This window comes from Rhea americana, unplaced genomic scaffold, assembly GCF_003343005.1.
Source record: "Rhea americana isolate MKP2758 unplaced genomic scaffold, rheAme1 scaffold_19, whole genome shotgun sequence".
NCBI classification, from domain to species: domain Eukaryota; kingdom Metazoa; phylum Chordata; class Aves; order Rheiformes; family Rheidae; genus Rhea; species Rhea americana.
In genome coordinates this window covers 375,439-400,714 of record NW_028186038.1, presented here as the reverse complement: position 1 = coordinate 400,714, position 25,276 = coordinate 375,439, and the positions used below count along the sequence as shown (strand labels likewise).

Genomic DNA, 25,276 nt, shown 5'->3' with positions numbered 1-25,276 from the left:
TAAGCCTGTGACAAGTATAGAAGTAGCATTTCCAAAACAAATTTCTCAAGGGGCTGTGTGTGTGCAGGGGTGGTACGCACACCGCCACAAAATAAAATGATTATTTCATAACTTTGCTATTATACAAATAACAGTATTTAACTAAAATACAAATGACTAAGAATAACTGAAAGGAAYAGGGAGAAAAGAAGGGGGTACTATATCGATAAAGAAAAGGAATAGATAAAAAAATTAATGCATAAACTACTTGTAAGGCTGTAAGGCAGAGCACTCTTACACTTCCAGAAAGTTAGAACTGAAAACAGTTTAAATATCTTATAATGGAATGACTGGGTTTGGGGCAGAGAGGGGTTATATTCATAAACCACACCCCATCCCAACAGCATTTCATGAACTTCTATGCAGAACAGAGATTAGAATAAGGTTTTCAGAAAGCAGTATCTGCACATCATTGAGAACCCCTTCTACTGTAAAAACACAAATATGCTTATCTTGGAATATGCAGCAAAGTCTACAGGAAACAGCATGGTTAGGCATAGGGTATGGGATAGTTAAGAAGACAGGCAACGCAGCAGTTAAAACTGGCTTAAAAAAAAAAAAAACTAAGTCATTTCAAAGAAGATTTATTTGTATTGTTTAGAAAAAAAGAGAGTGCACAAATCAGGATGCAAATCACGGGATTGGTTTCTAAGGCTACAGTCAAGATACCTGACTGAGAGCAACCAGGAGAGCGCAAGTGGGATATTGCTTCCACTCTCAGGAAGTGGTCCTTGATCAGAGGCTGCCACCTCCTCATACTCTCAGCATAGCTGTATATGCAAAGATACTCACAAGCCTCGTTTGTCAAAAAGACATAGATTAAGATAACCTGCTATTAGACGTGTGTAGACCAATTAGAATCATCTTTACAAAGATGTGCAATTATACCAGCAGATATGAAGAGGCAGTAATCTCCAATAAGAGGGAGGAGGAGGGTGTGGTGACATCCTAATCTTTCTCAGCTGCAGTCATGCCTAATCAAAAGATAAGGGAACAGTAACAGCCTGCAGAGTCTACAATTTCACAGGATGAGCCGCAGCAGCAAGCTGTGATGCATGGCTGTGCTGTAAACAGTGCAGGCAGGCTGCAACACTGCTACATCTCTCACGCTGCACCTCAAAACCTCACACTCTTTCCTTAGGTGAAACAGCTTCAAGAAAAATTGGTATCACTCTTCTCTGGTAACAGTGGTCTAGTGGAAGCAGAGCTCTACCCAGAYTCAGTGTAATGATTTTATGACAACCAAAAAGACATTCAAAAGTTCCTTAGGAGAAAAACTTCACAGTAATTACTAGCTGAAAGAAGCAGCAGAAACCTAAGAGAAAAAAATCATCAAAGACTAACATTGGTGTGGATATTCGAAGGCGAAGAGATGTACAAAAACCCCACCCTGCAAAACTAGATATACTATTCACCAATTACAGCTCAGAATTCTTAATAATATAGAGTGACTGTACCTGAAAACTACAAGATTCATTCTTGTTTTGTGGGTTTGATTATATTCATCCAAACACTGCTCCACAACATCACCAAACAGTTGAATGCTTGGAATTTCTATATAAAGTCTCTCATCACCCTCGAGTTCTGGAATCAAGTAGTCACCAAACATCAGACTTCTCATGTTTTCTTCTGTTACCTATAGTAAATATTTAATAAATTATGAAGTCAAGTTTAATTAACACGTTCTTCAACTGGAATTTTAAAAAATAAAGTCGAATTTAGACAAAGATTCAAGACACTAGAACAAGCAGTCCGAAATATTTTACTTCGCAAACAACACTCACCTCAAAATTCTGTACTTCCCATATTAAGCAATACAGTTCTTTTAAATTTATGCATGAAACACATTGGCTCAAATAGCCATTAACGATTTCACAGTTATGACTGTCAGATTATACCATATTTGCACGGATGGATGTTTAGCAATTTTCTACATACTATGAAACTCTTAACTAAAACCACAAAGTTATTTCTTCTGTGTATCAATGAACTGACAAAAGGAAAAATACATTTTAGCATGATTTATATAACGCTTAAGGTACTAAAATGTCATTACAATTACAGAAAGCAGTTTACTATACAGTAACTCAGTCACAGGCTAAATCTAAAGAGGGAATGTCTCTTTATCCATTAAATCAGGTCTCTGTAAGACCCGTATTTCTTCTTGCAGGTACTACACTGTGGCAGATCCAGGCTACTTTTGTGGTAATGATTTGTAAATTACTCATTTTTTAATTTTTTTTCCTATTACCTTATTTCTCATTGCCCAAAGATTCAGTAAGTGTTGCTACATCTCCAAGAAGAGCAAACTAGGGACAAGGGTTTTTTTTTGTTGTTGTTTTGTTTTGTTTACCTACTAAGTAATTGTATGCTTTATTTCCATGTGTAAACATTTAGCAACTTCATGGAAGACAATGCCTGGACAAGAAATTTCCTGACATGAGAATTTTCATTTTTTTGCCCAAACCTAAAGCAGGTTGCACTGAATTTTTTATTCAACACAAAACAAAAAAAGCTTCTTTTCTTTTCAGATGCACATAATTGTTCATGGAAAAATAATTTTACCTATGTTTTAAATTAAATGTTGGTTTGAAAACTAAGTTTGAAAACAAACTCTTCCAAGCATTTTTACTGTTTTTTCCAAAGAAAGAATTTTGCCAAATTCAACTCAAATTTTCAAGTATAATTGATCCATATTTTCACTTGCTGAGTACCTTCTAGTCCTAAATTATCGTGTGTGTGTGTGTGTGTGTGTATGTGTGTGTATGTGTATATATATATATATATATATATAAAATGTATGTGTATGTATATATACATATACATAAAAATAAATAAAATGAAAATAATTATTATTTTGCAAGTGGTAAATGACATACTCACAGGTGTATTTCCTTGTCTCAGATGTGCAAAAACTGAATCAAATGCTTCTTTGAAATGTTCTTTCACAATATCTTTCATTAATTTGAACAACCAGGCTCTATCATCATCAGCCACTAAACGGTCATAGAAGACCCGAAATACCTCATGTACAAACAGGCGAATCATGACAGGCTTGCTCTCAACTGATTCTCTCTTAATGAGCAAGCAGCCCTGGATAACACGTGAAAAGTCACGCAGATTGAATGTGTAATGAGATTTGGCTGGTGTAGGCAAAAGATTTCTGATGGCTTTTTTATATACCTTAAAACAATAACAAGAAAAAAAGGAACAAATCAGCAAAACAATAACAATGACTTTGATATCACGACACACTTTTTAAAATGTCTTCCAAAACTGTATTTTTCCAAGAAGAACATTTCATAATAAAAAAAAATCCTAATAATCTCTAAAGATCTCGAAGTCCATTAAATATATCTGGTGTATCTCATGGAGTTCTGAAACATACACCTATTACTAACTTAAATTCAGAAAATGGGAAAATTATGAAAGATTTATGAAAATCTGTAGCAGGACCAGTAATACCACTCAGATCTCTTGACTTCTTTTAATTACATGATATTCTCCTTCAAGGAAAAAATTGAATTATATGTAATGGTATTTTCCTAGATYTTACACTGTCCGAATCTGGTTTTTAGCATACCTATAAATGGTTCAAAAATAAGAAGAAAGCCAATAAAAATGCCAAAGGACTAGTCAGATCAAGAAAAGTGTCTTTTGACCATGYTTTACTCTGATTGGGAATGCATCAGCTGTCATTAGCCCATGTTAAGTGACAGGAATAATGTCCTTCTTGAAAGTATGTAACGTGCTGAAGTGAACGCTTTCAAAGGAAAACTTTTCTGTCTGTCTCAATACGATCATGCATGAAGACAATTATTAAACATTAACCTGCTAAAAACTGTACAATAAGACAAAGATTACACTTTTGGGGTTGACTATATCCATGTTACTTAGAACAAGTTTATTTTGCCGGCCTATAGCCTCATATCCAAAGCTCATTTCCAAAGTTCAGTGTTCTTCTAATGTACCTTAATCCTAGCAGTTGGAAGGTGTTGCTTACCAGGATGGGATTCAATGTTAGAAAAGATTCTCTATCTAACATGCAGATGTATTAGAATCTAGCACTATAAAGAAACTTTGATACTGTCAGATGAGAAGCAGCTGCATGGCTGTATTAAAAGGCAACACTCTAAAATTGCCCTAAGATGTATCCTGACAAAACTGAATGTTTTAAATAGCACATATAGTCTGATGTATTCACACTGCTATTATTATCTTCTGCTTGAAGAAACAGAATTTCCTTGCAGGTTACCTCCTTTTTTGTTGAAGGAGAAACTGAACCTACAAAAAACAATTTCTAGTGGCAGTAATCAGTCAGCCTCATGCTTCAYGTGTTGAATGTACTACCTGACAATAGTTCTGAAATATCAGATCTACAGGTCCTTGAAGTAAGATGGATTCAATCTCGAATATGTCCTTGGGAATGAGCAGAACTAGTAGAAAAGTCTGAGAGAGGCTTCAGTTCTGCAGCAGAAGGAAATCATCTGCTAATAATCCCAAAGTCACACCCCCTATGAAACTTCAGTCATTTGATTTTGCCATTGGAGCTGACTGGATTTCCTTCAGAATTCTTCATTCATCAATGACGACTACTTAAGAGCTGGCAAAAGATTTGTTCGCACTATTACTGATTGCTGCTACGTAGTAACCATCAAAGGTATTCTTTGATAATATGTCTGTCACTTGATGTTTCTTGGTGAAGATGCTATGAATTCCTACTCCCTTACTTTGGAGGATAGGAGGTGGAGCAGGAGAAGGGCTGCTATTGCAAATGTGATACTTGCCAAAATCTGTGGCATGGAATTTCATGAAACATACAGAAATTCCACAGAATTGGGTCAGATGACTGCTTCACAATGTTTCTGTGAAGCCCTTTGTCATATCAGGCTCAGATTCTATATAGCTGCATGTTCACGATGGCTTTCTTAATCTGCTGTGTCCATAATTAGTCTCGTCACTGAGAGGGGGAGTAGGAAAGTGCAGAAGGAAATTATATTATCATTAGACTCACTAAGAGCAAACCGTGAGAGGGTTGTAAGTGGTATCTTTTGCCTTTCTATTAGATAGCTTTTCTTTGTCTCAATACGGTCATCTCAGACCCAAAAGAAATCCCAATCTCATCTAGTTAACATATGTGGAGAGGTACCATGGTGTCTATATTAACATACACTCAAAGACAATTTTCCCAGAATAAGATTACTATAACCATAAAACTAAGATAATTTTATCAAAACAAATGAAACTGCATGTTAAAAATAACAATGGAACAAAGTATCTAAAACCTCTAGTTCACCAATTAAATTACTATTGAGCCAGTGGAATTTTACTAAACAACTTAAACTTCCATCAAGTTATTTGCCTCTTACCTCTAAAGTGGCAGTGACRATTTGATTTCCAATTGTGAAGAATTCAGGAGCAAATTCACTAGTTCGTAGGTAGAAAGCTACTATAGTAGAGAAGATGCGGACCATTGTTTCGTCACCAAAAGAATTAATTGTGCAAACGTTGAAGTGTCGCAAAAATCGAGGTGTAACAGGATTCCTCCCACCACCTGGGGGCCCCATAGCAGCTAGCAATTGTACATCAATCAGTGTAATTTTGGACGTGTCCTTTAAATCATACCTTCAAATTAAATTACAATGTGACATTTAGATAGTTACAGATACAACACCTGTTATAGATTTGATACATTTATGCATTATGTGTGTACATATGTACATTTATATATATATATAAATGATATATATAATTAAAACAAAATCTAAAGCCCTAGTCTTATAACCATATCCAGTTAATCTCAGTACCGCAAGCTGGTCTGAAAAGATTATCTGTGTTAATTGGGTTATACAAAACCTAACATGGAAATCTGACAAATGTTTAAAACTAAAACGTGGCAAGATATATTATCCCTACTCATGAGCAACAGCTATTTAAAGTGCATGAAATCACAGAATAATTCAGGTTGCAAGGGCTAAAACATCTCAAAAGCAGGAAAGACCTCTAGGTAATTTCTTTTGACGCCTACTGCCAGATTTGGTTTCATTAAGTAAATTGTTATTCAAAAAAGATAGCTTAAAATGTTAATAAAAAATGAAATTCTGATGACTGACAAAATCTTGGATGGCAGTAAAAACAATTCAGTAAGTAAAATGAAAAGTTATATAGAACAGCACTCTGATAAACAGGTCTGCCAATTTACTCTGAGAGGAGGAAGAAAAGAAGGAAAAGAAAGAATAAATTGCAGCAGAAAAACAATTAAAACTATAGACAGGAAAAAAAAATCCCTGGGCAAAAGATTTTCTTTCTATATAAAATATCACTCAAGATCAGCAATAAGGCTTGCTAAAAACAACAAATCTGCAGATCAATTTCCTAAATTGAAAAGTCTCTTAACGAGCAACATAAAAGTTGCTTCAACTTTAAGTATTTTTTTTAATTTAAAACAAAGCTATCATAACATTTACAAAACACTTCCTTAAAAATAAAGTTTTTAAAATAAAATTTTAGTGAATAAATAATCATAACAGCAAATACAGCAATTTATTTATTACAAGTTTCACTTGTTTTTTGAATAATTACCAAATTCCATGGTCAAAAAACTGTCTTAGAAGTTCTATAGGAGGCTGAGCACCATACTTCTCCAAAGCAGGCATATTCATATCATCTACAAAAATAATGCACTTTTTTCCCATTGGAGGGCCAAATACTCCTTTGCGTCTCTTGTCCAGTCTTGCCATAATAATATTCTATAATGCAGACACAAACATTCATAACATTGATTAAATATCAATATGTTGTCTTTATCGAACACAAACTGGCTATTTCTACTAACCTGTGTCTGACTGGCACTAGTTCGTGCTGAAAAATTAATGAAGAAGGGAAAGTATCTCTCCTTTTCCAAGTTGTTCATTAACTTGTCTTTAATATAGACAGATTTCCCGGTACCCGTTGGTCCCACAAAAAGCAGTGGTCTTCATGCAAAAATAAATAAGTAACTAAGTAGATAAAACTTAAAATATTGCAGAAAACTAAAAACTATAAACTGATTGCAACTGCAAATTAAACCAAATGCTTTGCAAACTTGTTCTACTTGTCATTACCTCTGCAAACATTAAATCCTTAAAGCCTTTAAACAAATAAAATAATTTAAATCTTGATTTTAGTTTATTCCCACCAACAAGATGAAAGTAAGGAGCTGAAATGGGTTTTCTTATTTTCTTATTCTACTGGCTTACCTGCGTTGGACAAAGGAGTTTAATCTCTGCTGACAGGTCTCTCAGTAGTATAAACCTTCATAAAATTTTCTGCTTTGAAATTTACCCTGAGATTGCTGTTATTTCATTCTCTTATATGATCTGATCTAACTTATGACTAATTAATGAGCAAAAAGTAAATACAATTCATTACAAAAGAAAAAAGAGGGTATGAAAGTTCTCTGGGCTGTTCAAATAACATCATCAGAATAACATAAAATRAGCATACTAAAACTGAATTATAATAAGACTTCATAAAAGACAAAAAAAAATTAAGGCAATGAATTGCACTCTTTGTAGTAAATGCCTGTTTCTTAAATAGGCCAAACAAACTGAGGGCTTGATTAAAAAAACAGTCAATGGAAAGAGCAAGAGAAGTCTCTGCATATCACCAATGGCTCAGAAACACGCATTCAATTAAAATAACTTACTTCCCATGGGTAATGAATAGTTCCATCAGATAAGTATATCTCACTGTATCCATTGTTGGGACTATGATATCTTGAATCTTCACGTTTTTGTTATTACTATATTTAATATTTTTAATAAATTCATTCCAATGAACCCAACGTCCTCTGCCTTTCAGCTAGGAAGAAATACAGATGTAAAGTACTGTGGAAGGAATGGCATTACCACTACACATTTGAAAGGTCTTCTTTACTACTTCACTTTTGAAAGATGAAATTAATGAATATGAATGAATTGATGAATTTAAGATGTTTCATAAGCTCATACATTGAATTTTCTTTATTGTAGTAATGATGTGTTCAAGTGCACGTCTAAGCTCAAGCTCCTTTTCCTTTCTTTAGCACTTAAGAAATTACTTAGCGCTTAGGAATTTACTTAAAAAAAGTAAAAAGAAAAATTAAGGAAAAAAAAGAGAAAAACCATATACCTAGCTTTAAAAGTACAAGTATAATACAACATTTTTAATGGATACTATAAATAAAACAATAACATATAAACAACACTATAACAAGCTGCCTATGGCCTCAATATCCTGTTTTCCTTCTAGAAAGTAGACATTTTTCCCTCTATATGATATCAGATTTGATTCTTTTGGCACAGATTTAGTTACAGAAGAGTAATGTGACAACATCATAGATGTTGCTAATGTGTACAGCCTTTTTCTAAAAAAAATAGTACATTAACTAAAAAAAAAAAAAAGAATGAAAACTGCATTTTGGGATTTAATCCTACACCAACACTCAATGACACCTAATAGTCTTTGCCAAGTTAAAATACCCTTCCAACCACATTTTTCTTCCATTTTTTTCCCTTCTAGAAGCAAGCAATCCATACCTCATACATGTAGTCATAGACCAAGCCTTTCTCATCAAAGGGACATTCCCATTTTCCCACACTCTTTGGCACAGGATTAATTTCAGACTTCCCTGACAAAGTTTCCCTCAAGAACGAATCAAAAAGAATTCTGCTGTCACCATCACAAGTTCCACCAATGGACCAGACTACAGAAAAAGCAAAGCAACCCTGCAAGAGTAAGAAGACAAGCAACTGTCTAAAAAGTTGTCATATAATAGGAACCTCATACGGTTTGATTAACAAATACAATTCTGAAAAATACTGCTAAACAGATAGATGTTAAAAGATGAAAAAACATTACAAGACGTTCCTTCAGAAAACTTGGCCTAAAGAAACTTTAAAAACTGATTAAAAATAGAGGAAATAAAAACCTTGTTCAAGGATATATACATGRCAAAAAAATAAAGGCCACCGACCACAGCACATGGCAAAGCCTCAGAAAAGCTGACTCATGTGGTCTCAAGGATTTTCTCATTGCAAACCAAGATCTAGGGATTTTTAAAATTTAATTTTAAATAGAGACTTTTGCATTCAGGTTTCCGTAGTTTTTCRTAAGAAAATCCACATAAGATCAAACAAAACATTCATCTAATACAGCTCATAAAAAACACAGTCTTCCTAAAAAARTTTTGCTCAAACAAGTCAATTGGTATTACACAAACACTCATTTCCCTTAACGGAAACCAGACATTTTCCTTTAATACTTCTCTAATTAAAATGCACATCTAACAACAGCAAGAGTTATCCAAGTTAATTAGAAAGTCAGTAAAATAGGCAACAAACATAGTTAAGACTGATTTGTCACATCTGAGCACTTCCAAAATCTGGAAGAGGAGAAGAGAAGGCAAAAAACTGCTCCTCAAGTCTCTTATTGAAGTTGTTTTGGATTAGTTCAATTGATTTTGAAAATATGCATATACAAAAACAGATATTCATGTTACTATAAGTTAAAAAGAAAAGAAAAGAAAAAAAAGTAAAGCTCAACCATAATCCATGCGCGGATATTCTTGTTGGTGGGATCTTCTTGCACAGTTTTACAAATCAACATCTCAAAAAGCCGTGTAAGAGATACTACAACATTGCTGTTGCTTGTAGGTACCAGTTCCTAAGAGGTACAAAAGGATAGGCATTATATTTTATGTATTAACTGTAAATCTTCATTTATCTCCTGGAGTTAAAGTATTAAAATAATTAGATGGTACGCTAATTCTGAACAAACATTTGAAGGCAAGGTTTACACTCTTTTTTTTTGTCAGAAGATCACTTGCCATGCTCTATCCCTGAAACCACCTCATAAAATATAGATCATTAACCAAGTTTATATTTAAAATGTGAAAATTTTTATTATATGTATCTTAAAAATCAACTGCAACACTAAATGAACAAGATTTTAAACCCTACATTATACAGGGTATGCAAGGCACTACAAATGCACTTTCCTGAAAACTGAAAAGAATACTTCCCTACCAATGAGATATCTTTAAAGGAAAAAAATAAGCATAGCAACAGCAACATAAAAACACTGTTAGGAAGATCCTTCATTTTAATATTGACTGAATTTGATGAGAACAAGGTGAAAATTATGACTGAATTTTAAGTCTTACCTAACATTCTTCGTCTAACTTTCCAAATTGTACACAACAGTTGCCCTCCCAAAACAACAAGAGGCTGTTGCACATGCATTGTAGCTGTCGTTGCTGTAAGACAACAGTCCCTCTCTACCTAGACATAACAAAACAGAAATACCTACATAGCTAATGCAGAAAAAATAGCTGAAGTACCTTGCACTGTTTCTGCAGGAGTCTTAATGCTGGTGGTATTAACCAGTTAAAAAGTTCCTGCAGAAGATCTTGATATTCCTTTAAGTTAAGAGGTTCACAGAGTTTACTCAACCAAGAGGTAACAAGTGGTGTCCAGCCCAGCTGTGACGGTTCCAAGTAAATCATACCACAACGACTGACTGTAGCAGGCTAAGGAAAAATTGTAAATTCATTTTTATGATACATCTTATACATTCAATTTTGTATTATATTTTGATTAAATATTTTGATTTAAAAACTTACTGAGGCCTGGGAAAGATCCATTGTTTCAAAAATAAGACTCATCTGAAGGGACATCTGGATGATTTCCCCACTCATCAAACAAAGCTTTAAGTTAAAAGAAATCACAAACAAGACAAAGTGATAGGAAAAAAACATTTTACTTCTAAGTTAACCTTTCAATCGTGATAGTTCTATACGAAAATCAGCAAAGCCAACTATAACCAAAGGCAAGGCCAAACACGTAAGACACTAACCATATGGAGCAACCTTTTTTTTAACTTTAGCTAAATTCTTCACTTTAATTTATCAGTAGGGTCATTACAGGTATCTACCCGTCTTGAATATAATGTGAAAGAAAAAAAAACAGTAAGTCTTTTTTCTGTGCAAAGGAGAAGAAATATCTGCTGCTATTTTTGCTAGCATTACAAAATCCTATCCTTCCTGCTTATTAAAATAATAATCCCATCTGAGTGTTCTGACACACTATCATCCATAATTTGAACTCAAGATGCTGTCTCTAGTTTTTTCATTCACTTTGAGATTTCTAAGAATCATTTTCAAAGATGTTTCCTTGTGTCTTAAGTTGGGAACGCAAAAACTTAAGCACTTACATATAGAGATAAGTTTATAAATTGTGGGCTTCACCTCAAATATCATTATATGTGGKGTTTGTCTTGTTTGTTTGTTTGTTTTTTACTGATTTACAATGTGACATTAAGGGAATACTACAGACTAAATATATTACACCACGGAGTTGATTCTCCAGTTATGACTCCAGTAAAGTAAAAACCAAAATACCCTCCCTGAAACAACTCTAATATAAATACCTCACAAAAACCCAACTTGTTTCCCAAGCACATGCACTTTCAAATAACAGGTATTACTGTTTGCATTTGTGCTTTTTATATGTAAAGAATATTTTCAAGATATCACAGCATTTTACTTAAGCATTTATGTCTACCAACTGATACCTTTTTGTTGTCATCCAGAACTGTGTTCATGCTTTCTATCCACAGAGTATCAATGGGGCCATCAAAGATAACCCACTTGCGTTCAGGAGTCTCAGATAAAGCAAATTCTCTGAAAGTATTAGCAACTATACCATCTGTCCACTAGAGGGAGAGAATATAGGAATGAAAAGTAAAAACACACAGTATATGTACTTAAATTTAAACTGCGAGTAATCCCATTGATAAGTATTGCTCTAGACTGTTTTAATTAATGAACAAGACAAAAAAAAAAGAGTAAAACTTTCATTTCCTTTGGATTAGTCTTCTCTTACTGGGGAAAGCAGAATATAGCTTTGCAGTTTCATGGAAGGTCATGCAACATCTCAAACTTCAAAACAGACAAAGGTCTTTTCCCTTTTAAAAAACTGCTGTAGCAAACATCATACAGGTAATTCATTACACAGAAACGTAAAATGCTTCTGCTCTGCCTTGTATCTCTTTCTTCATATAATCTCCATAGAATTTCACTGTTTCACACTCACTACCTTCTCTTTCTTCTCCCAACTAAGTCTTACATTTGGGGACCCAGAAGTCAGCAGGTTTTTCTAGATTGTTTTGCATTACTTTGAATATAAAGCAATAAAGAAAGGTAGCAGAAGATAGTCAGAGAAATCAACTCAGCATGATTCCCTAGCATGAATGTATTTATATCAGGAAAATGATCCTCAGAATGGTATTGTTTATTTTACACATTTAAGCCTATATACATACTTGGAGCCACGTTTTTTATATAGCTAATTTAAACCCAGCAAACTGTTAGTTAAAACAATACTTATAATTGTGTTCTCATTTGCATTTAAAACAGCAAAACTATTATTCAACTGTTTAGTATCCAGAATAATGGAGGAGGGATATATACTAGATAATGAAAAAAAAAAATAGAAAAGTAGAATTGCTGCAAAGTAGGTGGAAAAACCCCACAAATAACATTTCCAAGAAACCCGCCACGATTATTAATTCCTGGTCCCTGAACACATACTGGTATGCTTGCTCATTCATCCTTAAGACCAGATAATTTCAGTAGTTTTATTCACAGCACAGCCCTGGAAATACTGTACGGAGTCCAAGGAAGGGATGAAGAATTATTGTACATAAGTGGGACTTAGAAACCAGAAGTAGAAGATTTGTAAACTGCCCTTGCTGCCACTGAAAACATCTGTGGATTGACACCATAAGTTAACCTGAAGTTAGAACATACTTACTGAAAACACACTCAAAGAAACTCCATGAAAGCCACGGTGGGCAAGAAGAAGAAACAGATAAAGACGGCCTATTTATACACTGTTTTTAAAAACAAACATTACCTCATGAGATACCATATCAAACTGCCCAAAAAGTTGACCCATGGTGACTGATTTTGGATTCACAGTTCTAAAAATTACTTTTTCTTCTTCACCATAACCACGTTCTTTCATAAGAGACAGTGTATCTGCCAACACATGGAGAACTTCGGTCTTCCCAGAAAAAGATTCCCCTACAAGCATAAAGCTGTTAGATGAGAAAAAAAAAACCCAAAAAGCTATTATTAATAGATTTGTTTTTGAATTCTGACTTCTACAGTCCACATGTCAATGACATCATTCTTATGCTTAAATATTTTGGTAGATCTAATCCTTGTATCTAGAAAAAATATATATGTTTACATTTTAGATGAATTACATTTTAGAGGTACCATCAAAACTGCACGCAACTTGTAATCTTATATTGTGCATCAACTTAGTTTGCACAAATTAGAGACAAGTGTGATTTGTATATACAAAACACTATTAGGCAAAAACAATTGATGTGCACATGCAAATCTGACTGGACTGTCACAGTATGTGAGCTGTCCTCTTACGAAAATAAATAAATAAACAAACAAAAATACTCTACCACCACACCAGTTCATTTAATTTGTAGAATCAAACTTTACTTTCTAGTTTTCTTTTCAATCTAGGTAAAGGTTATGAACTTCTAGAAGATGACAAACACTAGGAATCTGTCCTGTGCAAAAAAAAAAAAAAAAATCAAGTTTCCTAGGTCACAATAAGAAATAACTTTGTTAGTCACCCAGCAATGGGATGCAACTATAATAACGTCACATTGGAAGGACTAATGAGGTGAGATGAATATTAACAATCACAGTATACAATCTCTCCAGGAAGCTGCAGCTCAGAAATGAAAGCTAAGAATTAAATGGCAGAAATCTGGCAACTAATATTTTAATACAGCCAAAGTCTTCACCATACTGAGAACCAAACATAAAACTTCCATTAGGCTGCTTCTGAAATCCAAGAAGAGTATTAAAATTCATCAGACATACATTCACAAGAATCTTTGTATGTTTAAATGCAGTCTTGGTGACTGTTCCAATACAAACAGAAACGCTTTCTCAGCATTTCTGTTGTCACTCTTAGGATTTTATACTTTTATATCTTACATAAATAACCACTGTCTATGGTATAAGCCAAAATGATAACAAATACTACTTTTGAAACAGTAATTGGAATCTTACCCATGTCTAACAATCATCATTTCATATGTCTGTATCATTTTCTCTATAAAAACTTTTACAGGTTGGACATTATGTCGAATACAACATTCAATGGCACATTCCAGAAAATCCTAGAGAATAAAAAAACCCTAATCTTACAATTTGTTACAGGTTTTTAAATATCTGTTCTCATGATTACAAATTAAGAAGTTAAATCTAGATCGAGTATTTTTAATTAATGTTTAATTCATTCATAAATTAACATTAAATAATCATTTTATCGTATTATTCAAATTACTGTCTTGGACTAAGTTAGAACAATTTCCTTACAATGATCAGTAAGGGTTTCAAGTTAATGAACAACTGAAATACTATTCATCAGAATAGATCAAACATCCATTTAAAAAAATCGCTCTTGTGCTTCATATACTAGAACAGGAATTAACTGTAATTTTTATCTTGAGGGAAAGGCATGTTTGGGTCAGGAAAACACTGTGCTTTGGAACAACGATCTACTTTTGACAGGAATCTAGTATTTACTGGAAATTTTTAAAAAGTTAACTTGTTTTATCTTTTCCAACAAGCTCACCTTTTTCTCAGTCATCCTACTACAGAGGAGCAGGAGGAGGCTTTGTTTTAATTGTTGTTATAAACAAAAGAAAATATAAGCACAAAAGTTAATCTCATTTAACCATGTCCAACAATCAGAACGTATATGCAGATCTATTTCCGATCTCTAGGATACTTTAGAGAGTCCTTTTGGATGTAACACAACTCAGCTATGCATTAGGGGGCTTGCACTCTCAACAAAACCAAGAATTTTCCTTGGTACAAAGTTCCATTGCAAACATTCCATATTTTTCGCTTATTTTGCAACTATACACAAGTTTAAAAAAAAAAAAAGCAAAACCAACAATTATGACTAAGGAAGAATTACAAGCTTACTTACATTGTAGTCTGCATCAGGAAGTCTGACTCCAGGAAACAAATCACTAGTTATACCCATGAAGAGAGGTATATCATATGACAAAAATTTGGGCTCATTCACATCCTTAATAGATCTAAGAAGCTAAAGAACACAAATATAATATACATTTTATGGTCCTTATCAAAAGCAAAGACTAAACCATTCTGCAATTAAAACAGTCTAGTATGCAATACAGACTAATTTAAGTATTAAGACAAATGTCATTATTAACAAAGCACTGGAAAGAGCAGCATCTATTTCATTACCTTTCTTTCACAAATAAAGACGCTAAGAAAAGTAGATCAGTGATGTGACAATGAAGATACAGTGGAACTGCCTTCAGAATTTGGAACAGCACACATCAGTGAAAGTCCTTAAAAACTATTACCCCAAAAACTCACCAGGATATCTTCATCTTCCTTTGGAAATTTCAATTTTAGATTCCCAGCAGCCACCAACACAGCTTTAACAGCTCGCATTCCATAATCATAGTGAAACTGCGAAGAAAGCTGTTCTGAACAAAGCCTGTAGGTCATTACTATCTTCACTGATAATGGCTTAGCATTCAAAAATCCATATGAATAGAGAGAAATTTCTGCTATCAGAGCATAGTTAGGAACCATCATGGCTACCGTTCGGAAAAGAACCTGAAACACATACCCAAAGAAATATTTTTAGACGATTAAATGAAAAATAGCAAGTCATTCAGAACTCTCTGGTTCAGTGGTCATCTCATCGTAACATTTTTAACTGAAAATCCTAACAACTTTGTAAATAAAGTACTGCTTAATATGATCAGGTAGATAAGCTGTGGATCACTTACAAGAGGCACAATGCAAAGTGGAACACTGGGAGCCAATGAAATAAAAGAAATATCAATGTTTGCAGAAATGGCTTATGACTCACTAGGAAGCTAACAAAAGCTGGCATCATGAAAATCCAATGCAGAGAAGTCCAGGACATACCCTTCCCTTCTTCGACACCGTCTCTGCCAGCTCTGACCTCACCATTGTTTCAAGAGCACAGCCTGCCCCTTATTTATACCATCTGAGATACATCCATCACAGCAGAAAGAACAAAGCACGATGGCATACCTGGCAGGTGAGAGAATGCACTTCCACTCCTGTAATCTGCAGCAAGTACATCCTTCTCTACACACTAATTCTGTTTTAAGTTAGTGTTCATATTATAACTCCCACTGAGGCAACCTGCTCCGGCCCAGCAGCTCTGGGCCAGCTCTGTCCAAAGTTGAGTCTTAAAATGGAGAGATGCATTTTAATACTCCTTCTAGAAGGCTCCAGTTTACTTTGCTGACACCAGGCCTCTCCAAAGAAATAGCTAACCAAGTCAAAACGATCACCTTAAAGATTATTTTTTAATGGGACTGCAGTATTTACGCAGGAAAAATAATGATGAAACACAATAATACACAAAAGAAATTAAAAAAATAGTTTAAATTCTTTCAAGAGAACAAAGTATTTWWWAAAAAAAAAAGAGGCTTAGTATGTGTAAATCACATAAGCAGTATATGTTTACATTCTAGGTGACACAGTCTGAGTTAATAACAGTAATACATATGTCCTTCAATTCTCTGAAGAATTCACTCTTAAGCAGACATGAATTCTATTATTTTACCTTCAGATTATCTGGAAGTTCAGAACGTCCTGCGTACCCTGGATTCATAGTAATAGCTACAAAACAGTTGCGGTTGAGTTTCAGTTCAGTTCCTTCAAAAATAAATGCTTCTAGCTTCATCTGTATGGCTCTCTGGATGCAAAGAATCTGTTGTGCCACAACAGACAAGACTTCTAGCTCAATGCGATTAAATTCATCAAAACAAGCCCAGGCACCTGACGAAGCCAAACCCTTGAAAAACTACAAATAAAGTCAGTCACTCAGTCAGTGGTCATGTTTCTAATAGAATCTTAGAGGATTCAAAAGAAATTAAGAGTATTATACTTTGAAGTTTAATGATATGAGAGAGAAAATTTCGATAACACCTAGGCATATTTAGAGCAAAGGTCACTGATGTACTGAAGGAAAAAAAAGAAAACCAAATTAAATCAAGATTTCTTTCTTGATTCCAAGAAGCTAAAACAGAAGATCCTGACCCTGCAAACTCTTGTCACTTTGCATCTATTAGAAAATTAATAGGATTTCCTGAAGCATACAATGTTAAACATATGTGGAAGACACTGCGCATTGGGACATTGGATTGAAATTCAACAGTAGCAGATTATAGGTGATGCTCATTTATTTAAGCATCTCTTCAAAGTAGGGAACCAACAGTTTTCATTCTGGAAAATAAAGCACAAAGCTCAACATAGTTTACCTTCCCCATTGCCAGGTAATCAAGGCCATCCGAGCAGTTGAAGACAACACACTGCACAGCAAGAGCTTTAGCCAAATCTTTGGTGGTCTCTGTTTTACCTGTCCCTGCTGGGCCTTCCGGGGCTCCACCAAGATTTAGATAAAAAGCCCCAATCTAAGGAACAGAAATAATTTATGGAAATTATTGTAACTTAATTTGTATGAAATTGCCCTTAATGAAAAATAATGTTAAATTGCACTAGATAGCTAAAATTACTGTATGAAACAAAAGAAGACTAATTACATTAATTTTAAAATAATCTTAAATTTACCTAAAAAGAGAGACAAGAGAATTCAGCTTTCCCTAAAAGACAGTTTAGTTGTATTCATTATCGTCATGACCATGATTAGTTATTTAAACTTAACTGGATCCAATCTTTCAGTTTTTGCCTACATACAGCTTTCAAAGTAAAAGTCACCCAATTGCTTGGCTACTTCTCTTTTCTACCTCTATTTTTCCTTTAATGTACTTATTCCTCTTTTCTTTGTCTTTCTCAGGCTTCCTTTGTTCCATTCACACTCCATTGACTATTTATTCTATAGTCTCTCCTATGAAATAGGAAAAAAAATATGACAGAGGAAATGAAGTTGCAGGCTCTAAACTTTGTTGTGACAAATAGGTGCCAAGCATCAACTAGGACCATATCACAAAAATTGAAGCTATGAACAGGGAAAAAAAAATCTCCATATGTATACCCATTATCAGTCAGGTCTTTTCAGAACAATTCTTTCTTATATCCTACAAAGCTGATGATTTAATACCCACAGCATGAAAATTAGTGTGTTCCAACAACAGGAGGATGGCACCCAGTAAAACTCAAAACTATATTCCCACCAAATAAGTTGCAGTAAATGATGGTCAGCAAAGCCACATCTGAGACACTTATCCAGAGGCAGTATCACCCAACGGTCTGTCCTCAGTCTTCAACTACAGCTTTCTCCTCCTCTGTTTTTACTTCAGTGCTTTTGCTTGAGAGGTGGCCCTTCACAGTATACTACTTCTTGTATGTTCCATAACTTTCAGTTGTTAAATTAGTTCAGGATAGAACAGGAAACCCCTCTAACCACAAAAGAGAGACAAAAAAGTTGACAAACTTTTGTCCTAGTTTTAGGAACAATATGATCACAAGTGGATCCTCCTTCATCTCATAGRATATCAGAACAGGAATCTGTACTCTCGTAGTCTAGATAGGGGTAAACTTGCTGAGAGTTTTCACCTTTTTTTGTTTTTTTAAAACAAAACAAGCAAGCAAACACCACATATCCACAACAGAACAATCCACTAACCTTTCAGTCATGTTAGTGAGCTGTCCAGGTATTTTGTTATAAGTCTGTTTCACCTTATATCTTTATAAAGAAATCAGAATCTTTGAAAACTGTGCATTTTAACAAAAATACCCTGAGTATCACTGCAACTGCAAGCCCTAGAAGTATGGCTATAACGAACAGTGTAAGAAATATACTACAGTAAAAACTGTATTTAGTAGCACTCATTGTAAAAGATCATACCAAAGTGCGATAACATCTGTCTGTAAGAGGAGTAATGACAAGGCGTGGTGAGTTTCCAAGGTATTCATAGGCATATTTTACATTGCAGTTAATGATGCGGACACGAACGTTCTCAGATTCCCAATAATATCGTAGTTGTGCAAGCCACTGAAAGTCTGTTTCACTCTGCACACCTGATAAATACAGAATCAACATCAATGATAGAAATTTTTATATAACCGTATTTTTCACGGGGTTTACATCTGCAATAACTTTGAAATCATCAATGTTCTCATATACTTGAGGTTAACATCCAAATATTATTGTGTTTTAGGTAGCAAAGTCATATGATATAAAGTATTTTTAATTAACTCAAGATTAAGGTATTAAGAAGCACATGAAAAAAAAAAAGTTTTTAAAGATACATACCACTTTCAATCATTTCCATTACGACATCTCTAGCATGAACATCAATAGTAACCAAGGCACCCAGTGTAGTCCTTGTTTGCTTTGACAGTTTTCCTCTTACCAGCTCTACAATATCATTAAGTTGAAGCTGAAGAGTATCATAATAATCCTTTAAACCCTGGGGAAAAAAGGTAATTATAAAACTGACTATATGATACTTTTTAGGGTTTCAGACTTATTGACAGGGCAACTAAAAGTCTCACAGACTGCTTATTAAACCATTCTTCTTCATTGTCGTTTTTCACATTATCTTATCTCTCGTTCTCAGACATATATTTCTGTTGCAAAGCTACAGTAATTTTTTTCATCTGTGCTTGTTTTAAACAAGAATATTCAAGTCACGGAATCAAAGGTGTAAATCACTATACCAAAATTCATGTACGTCGAACTCATATGATGATATTTTATTGAATCTTATTTTGACTGTGGAAAAATATAAATGATTCGGTTAAACAAAATACATTACCTAAAAYGAGAAATTAATAAAATAAAAACCAGATAATGCATTATATAGTACCTCTTGTCCACTGCCAAGAGCTTCATGCACCTCACTTGTCCAGAACATCTGCGCTACGCACAATACTACTTGCCCAGGCCACTCCAGAACCCAACTTTTTCTCTCAGTCTCTGGATATGCCTAGAAGAGTTAAATACAGTGTATAAATACCGTGCCAGTACATACATAATGTAATACAGAAGTATATAATGTGATTCTATTAATATTTTCATTAACAATGCAAAATCCAAATGCACTTTTACATATCTTCCCCCTATCCCTCCATTTAGATTTGTTTGTTATTTGATAAATAATTTTAAAAATTCAAGTCATTATTTTTTCATGTTATGGAAATATTCACAACTTCCTAACTTTACACAAGAAATCCTTTCTGGCTTATAGTTTTCTTTCAGGAGGAAGCAAACAAGTTTTTTATTTATCTCTGACTTTTAATTAAATAAAAAGACTGAATAATTCATTTAATCCAAATGAGATAACCTAGAAATGCAGTATTGCTGCCAGGCTTTTTAAAATCTATAAACAGTGTTACATAAAAACATTCAATTCTTATTCAAGCTAAACTCTTATTTAGCTCACTGTAAATACAAGTCATATTAACTCAGTCCCAAACCCTTAATTTCATCTGCATAAATTCTTGTGTTTCAAGAATTTTAGGAAGCCAAGCCTTAAAATAAAGAACAAACTGTTTATGTCATAGCCTTTATATTATTACGAAACACGTACTACAAAACCCATACCATTCTTGATCTAGAAATAACATGATGTACACTCTTCAGCATAATATCTTCTACTTGAATTAACCACTTCTCCACTGCGCCTCGAGCTTCAGATGTAGAAATACTTGAAATCAGCTCTACATGCTCGCCTTCAGAACTATACATTGCCTTAATATCCAGATTGGGAAGGAAATGCAGCTTAGCAATGCCTTCAAAACACTTTTTCAAGTGAGGTTGAACTCTGAGAGGGTCTTTAGTCTCTGACAGGATCTCCAGCATTTCATCATTAGATAGGAAAAAGAAGCTAGAAAATGATTTAGGAGAGAAAAGGGGGGGGGAGGGAAAAAAAAGATGGGGGAAAAAGAAGAGATAACTGAATTATCAGGCAATTTTAAAATTTTAAAAGCCTTTTTTTTTTGAACTAGCCAGAACACATCATACCGAGGAAAGAAGAGACGCTTTTTCTCAAGATAAGCATTTAGTCCTTTCATGATTTTGTCAAGAAGCTCATTACAGTTCTGAAGCTTCTCCAATAACCCYGTCAAAGACGTAGCAACAAGAACCTGCAGTAACAAATACATGCAAAATATAAGTTATGAATTGCTTCCTTGTACAGTAAAAGTCACTCAAATAGTTAATGTACAACACGGCTTTGTTCTTAGAAACTCTAGACAATTAATGTGGTAGCTCACTGTATATATTCTGAACACAAAAGCAATGATGAAATGGAGAGAAACTATTACTTCTTTTTAACATTTTCCTCACCTTTGGGTCTTTGGCACAATACTTCATAATATCCCTCCAGTATCTATCTACAGTCTGAAAGAGACGCCCTTCTTCTGGCATCTGTTGCATAATATCCTCAGAAGAAAAAATGGGTTCCAAATAAAGCCATTGAGCTTGAACTTTCAGCCATTCATCAATAATCTCCTGAATTTGAATTAGGCGATTTTCCCATTCCTTAACAAATATTTAAAAGAAAGTTACCTAAGTATTTCTACATAAATAATGTTAAAGAGAATAAATATAAGAAAAGAGGCATCATGGGCAGCATGGTGCTCCAGTGTTCAAGGAGAAAATAAAATAAATTTTTACAATAGTAAAAGAAAAATATTTAAGAATATCTAGATTCTTCCATATTTACATATAACCAAAGGAGTACAAAAGGTTTAACTTACCTGGAGATTCATTTTTCAAAATCCAGTTAGCGCCATTTATCTATTTTCAGATCACTCTAGTGCTATGATCTTTTAATAACATAATGGTTAAGTAACACTCAGTAGGCTACCAGTGACAAATTCTGTCCCATGACCCACAGTGAGGAGCTCTTGGCTTGTAGCTGAATCACAACAGGGGCACAGGAATACCAGAAAGTCCACACTAGATCTGAGGAGAGATCTAATCATCCCAGTACTCTGTCTCTGAAGCAGATGGTAGCAGATGCCTCTAGAAAAGGCTGAGTTGCTGCCTGAAAAGGGTAAATACTAAGTATGTTCCCTGAGCCCTCTTGTTTCTGAGGACTTCCTACATAAACGAACAAGCAAAGCAGTTTCACCAGCTACTATCCTAGCAGCAATCAGGGTGCTAAGACTACGAAGGCTACTCCAGTCCTGAAAAGAGAAAAGCAGTTATRAAGTGATTCCATCATTGTTCTGAAGCTTGGATAAAGCAACCTTTTTTTTTCCTACCAGTCCTCAAGAAATTCTCTTGCCTAGAAGCAAATGCTGTAGTTCAAAACTTGATTCCAAAGCTCAAGGGCTAAATGCTTATATGTTATTAATGAGAACAAAAACGTAATTTCAATTTATCAAATAGAGATAATAAACTGAAATAATGATTTTCAAAATATACAGAAAAATAATGATGTTCTCTTGGTTGCTTTTGAATCTGAATGGTGAAAGAGAGAGCTACCAAAAACATGAGCTGTAGAGGGATTTGCAACACTTAGAAATAATGTAATAAGAACTTACTATGAAAGCTGAAAATTCAAAGAATTTCATTGATGAAAAGGGAAACAATAATGCTTACTCTTGTGAGCAAGTGTGAGTGAAACAATTGGCTCACTCTTGAATTATAGCTACCCTATACAATTAAAAATGGTAAAATGTATATGCCGTTCTCATCATACCCTGATTTCTTTCTCAAATGGTTTAATGAAAGGTGATCCCCTCATTGTCTGAGTTTTCACAATCTGATCATCAAGAACAGCTTGAATGTCATCCACTGCGGACAGAATATGAACACCAGTGTCACGATATACACTTGTATTAAAGGAAATTGAAGCCCAGGTTTCCATCATAGCACGCATTGCTTTCTCTAATGAAAATTCCTGCAGTGGAAAAACAAAACAATTTATTTTAGCTATTGCATTAATTTTGTACAGTTGATTAATTTAATATATAAGCCTAGCCATTTGAATAATCTATTTTGATCTAAGAACATAAGTTAAATTATTTTTCTTAATATTGTACTTTCTAATGCACCGAAAACAATGCATTCAGGAAATAATCATGATGCCACATGAGATATGAATGTTTACACAGTCATTGTCATCATCGAATAGGCTAAAGTCTCATCAGACCTCTTGTCTGGTAAATCATAAAAGCCATCACTAAAAGACCAGACATGTATTTTAACTATCAAATCTCCATGCTTACCTTACTTGCACCTAAACTTATGACTTCAAACTGTTCCAAATAAGGACCTAGATTCTGCTTTAAGACTTTTCTCAGGGTAGTTCCAGAGTCTGGTGTTAAATCATATCCTACTATATCTGACATCTGCTGCCAGTGACGAGTTCGTATGCCAGGGTTACAAAAGACAGTCACAGTAGGAATATTCTCCTAAATAAGAAAAAACATTTATAAGGTTTAATTATATCTGTACAAAAGTTTTGTGTGTGATAAAAATTGTGATGTGCATCATTCATTTTAATCATCTCTGATATACATTTAAAATTCTCCTGTAGTAACTGATGACAAAAATCTTTCTGAAAATCATAAATAGATCCATTCAGTTGTGTGTTTAATTTCTAAATAACTGCAGTAAATTATTGAAGAAATAAAAAACCATGAGGTAGTGTCTTGGCAGGAGAGTAAGTGGTCAGTGAGGTGGACTGAAACTGGCTGAATTGCCAGGCTAAGAGGGTTGTGATCTGCAGTGTAAAGTCYAGGTGGAGGCCAGTCACTACTGATGTTCCCCAGGCATCAATACTGGGGCCAATACTGTTTAACATCTTCACTAGTGACTTGAACGGTGGGATCAAATCCACCCTCAGCGAGTTTGCAGATGATACAAAATTGAGAGGAGTGGCTGATGCACCAGATAGTTGCACTGCCTTTGAGAAGGACCTCAACAGCCTAGAGAAACAGGAATCTCCTGAAGTTCAACAACAGGAATTGTAGAGTTCTGCACCTAGGGAGGAATAACCCTAAGTACTAGTAGAGGCTGGGGGCTGACCAGCTGGAAAGCAGCTTTGCAGAGAAGGATGTAGGGGTACTGGTGGACAAAAAGCTGAATACGTGCTAGCAGTGCCTCATGGCAAAGAAGGCAAATGAGAGGTTTTAGGAGGAGCACTGCCAGCAGGTTAAGGGAGGTGATCCTTCCTCTCTAGTCAGCACTGGTGAAGCCACACTTGGTGTCCTTTACCTAGTGCTGAGTTCCACAGGCCATGAGAGACATGCAGCTGCTAGTGTGAGTCCAGCAAAGGGCCACAAAGATGATGAAGGAACTGAAGCATCTCTCATACAAGAGGCTACAAGAGTTGGGACTGCTTAGCAGGATCTTATCAATGTCTATCAATATCTGATGGGATGGTGTAAAGACTTTTCTCAGCAGTGCCCAGCGGAAGGGCAAGAAACAATGGGCACAAAACTGAAACACAGGAAATTCCATCTGAACATAAGAAAGCACTTCTTCAATGTGAGGATGGCTAAAAATTGGAACAGGTTGCCCAGAGAGATTGTAGAGTCTCCGTCCTTGGAGATACAAAAACTCAATTGAACATAGTTCTGGGCAACCTGTTCAGGCTGATCCTGCCTGAGGGACGAGATGGTCCAGAGGTCCCTTCCAACTCTAACTCTTCCAAGGTTCTATGAAAAGGAAAAGAATTTCCACTACGCTACGTTAAATTAGACTTACATTTAACATAACATGTAGTTCCACTTCAAATTTTCCAACTACATCCCTAAAAAATTCTCTAAATCCGAAGAGTGTTATCCTCATGTATATATTCACTCTTTAACTACTCACATCCCTAAAACTGCAAAGAAACCTGGAGTGTAATTTTATTCTATTAAAATCAATGGTACAGTTCAATCTGGAAACAGCAATTCAGAGCTCTCTGTAGTTGGTTAACAGGAAAAAGCAAGAACTCCCAGAGGTAAACTCCCAAGCACATCAGAGTGCTTTGTTTAGATATTTACAGTGTGAGTACTTCTCTTCAGCTTCCAATGGCAGAATTCAGATGTCCATGAAAACACAGTATCAAGAGAGGAAATCTTGGTGCAGTAGCTTACTATTTATATTTGGGGTCTTATCAAGGCAAGCTTAACAGACATTCCAAAGAATTGTATAGTGGTAATTATTACTAAAATGAGCAGTTGTTT

General features: G+C 34.7%; 1 protein-coding gene across 1 annotated transcript in view; it reads right to left on the bottom strand.

The window, feature by feature from the left end:
- The window catches only part of DNAH12 (dynein axonemal heavy chain 12), a 72,478-nt gene that overhangs the window by 30,718 nt on the left and 16,484 nt on the right, over window positions 1-25,276 (bottom strand). The window contains exons 17-41 of the mRNA XM_085302334.1: window positions 23,327-23,512; window positions 22,798-22,998; window positions 21,435-21,629; window positions 21,111-21,232; window positions 20,691-20,973; window positions 19,954-20,073; window positions 19,398-19,554; window positions 18,990-19,162; window positions 17,443-17,595; window positions 16,746-16,985; window positions 15,512-15,757; window positions 15,093-15,212; window positions 14,165-14,274; window positions 12,975-13,158; window positions 11,632-11,772; window positions 10,682-10,765; window positions 10,400-10,588; window positions 9,604-9,723; window positions 8,598-8,786; window positions 7,727-7,881; window positions 6,875-7,013; window positions 6,622-6,788; window positions 5,409-5,664; window positions 2,923-3,222; window positions 1,497-1,675 (exon numbers count right to left, since the gene is read on the bottom strand). Coding sequence (XP_085158460.1) covers window positions 1,497-1,675; window positions 2,923-3,222; window positions 5,409-5,664; window positions 6,622-6,788; window positions 6,875-7,013; window positions 7,727-7,881; window positions 8,598-8,786; window positions 9,604-9,723; window positions 10,400-10,588; window positions 10,682-10,765; window positions 11,632-11,772; window positions 12,975-13,158; window positions 14,165-14,274; window positions 15,093-15,212; window positions 15,512-15,757; window positions 16,746-16,985; window positions 17,443-17,595; window positions 18,990-19,162; window positions 19,398-19,554; window positions 19,954-20,073; window positions 20,691-20,973; window positions 21,111-21,232; window positions 21,435-21,629; window positions 22,798-22,998; window positions 23,327-23,512 — 4,409 coding nt within the window. The remainder of the gene's footprint in view (window positions 1-1,496; window positions 1,676-2,922; window positions 3,223-5,408; window positions 5,665-6,621; window positions 6,789-6,874; window positions 7,014-7,726; window positions 7,882-8,597; window positions 8,787-9,603; window positions 9,724-10,399; window positions 10,589-10,681; window positions 10,766-11,631; window positions 11,773-12,974; window positions 13,159-14,164; window positions 14,275-15,092; window positions 15,213-15,511; window positions 15,758-16,745; window positions 16,986-17,442; window positions 17,596-18,989; window positions 19,163-19,397; window positions 19,555-19,953; window positions 20,074-20,690; window positions 20,974-21,110; window positions 21,233-21,434; window positions 21,630-22,797; window positions 22,999-23,326; window positions 23,513-25,276) is intronic.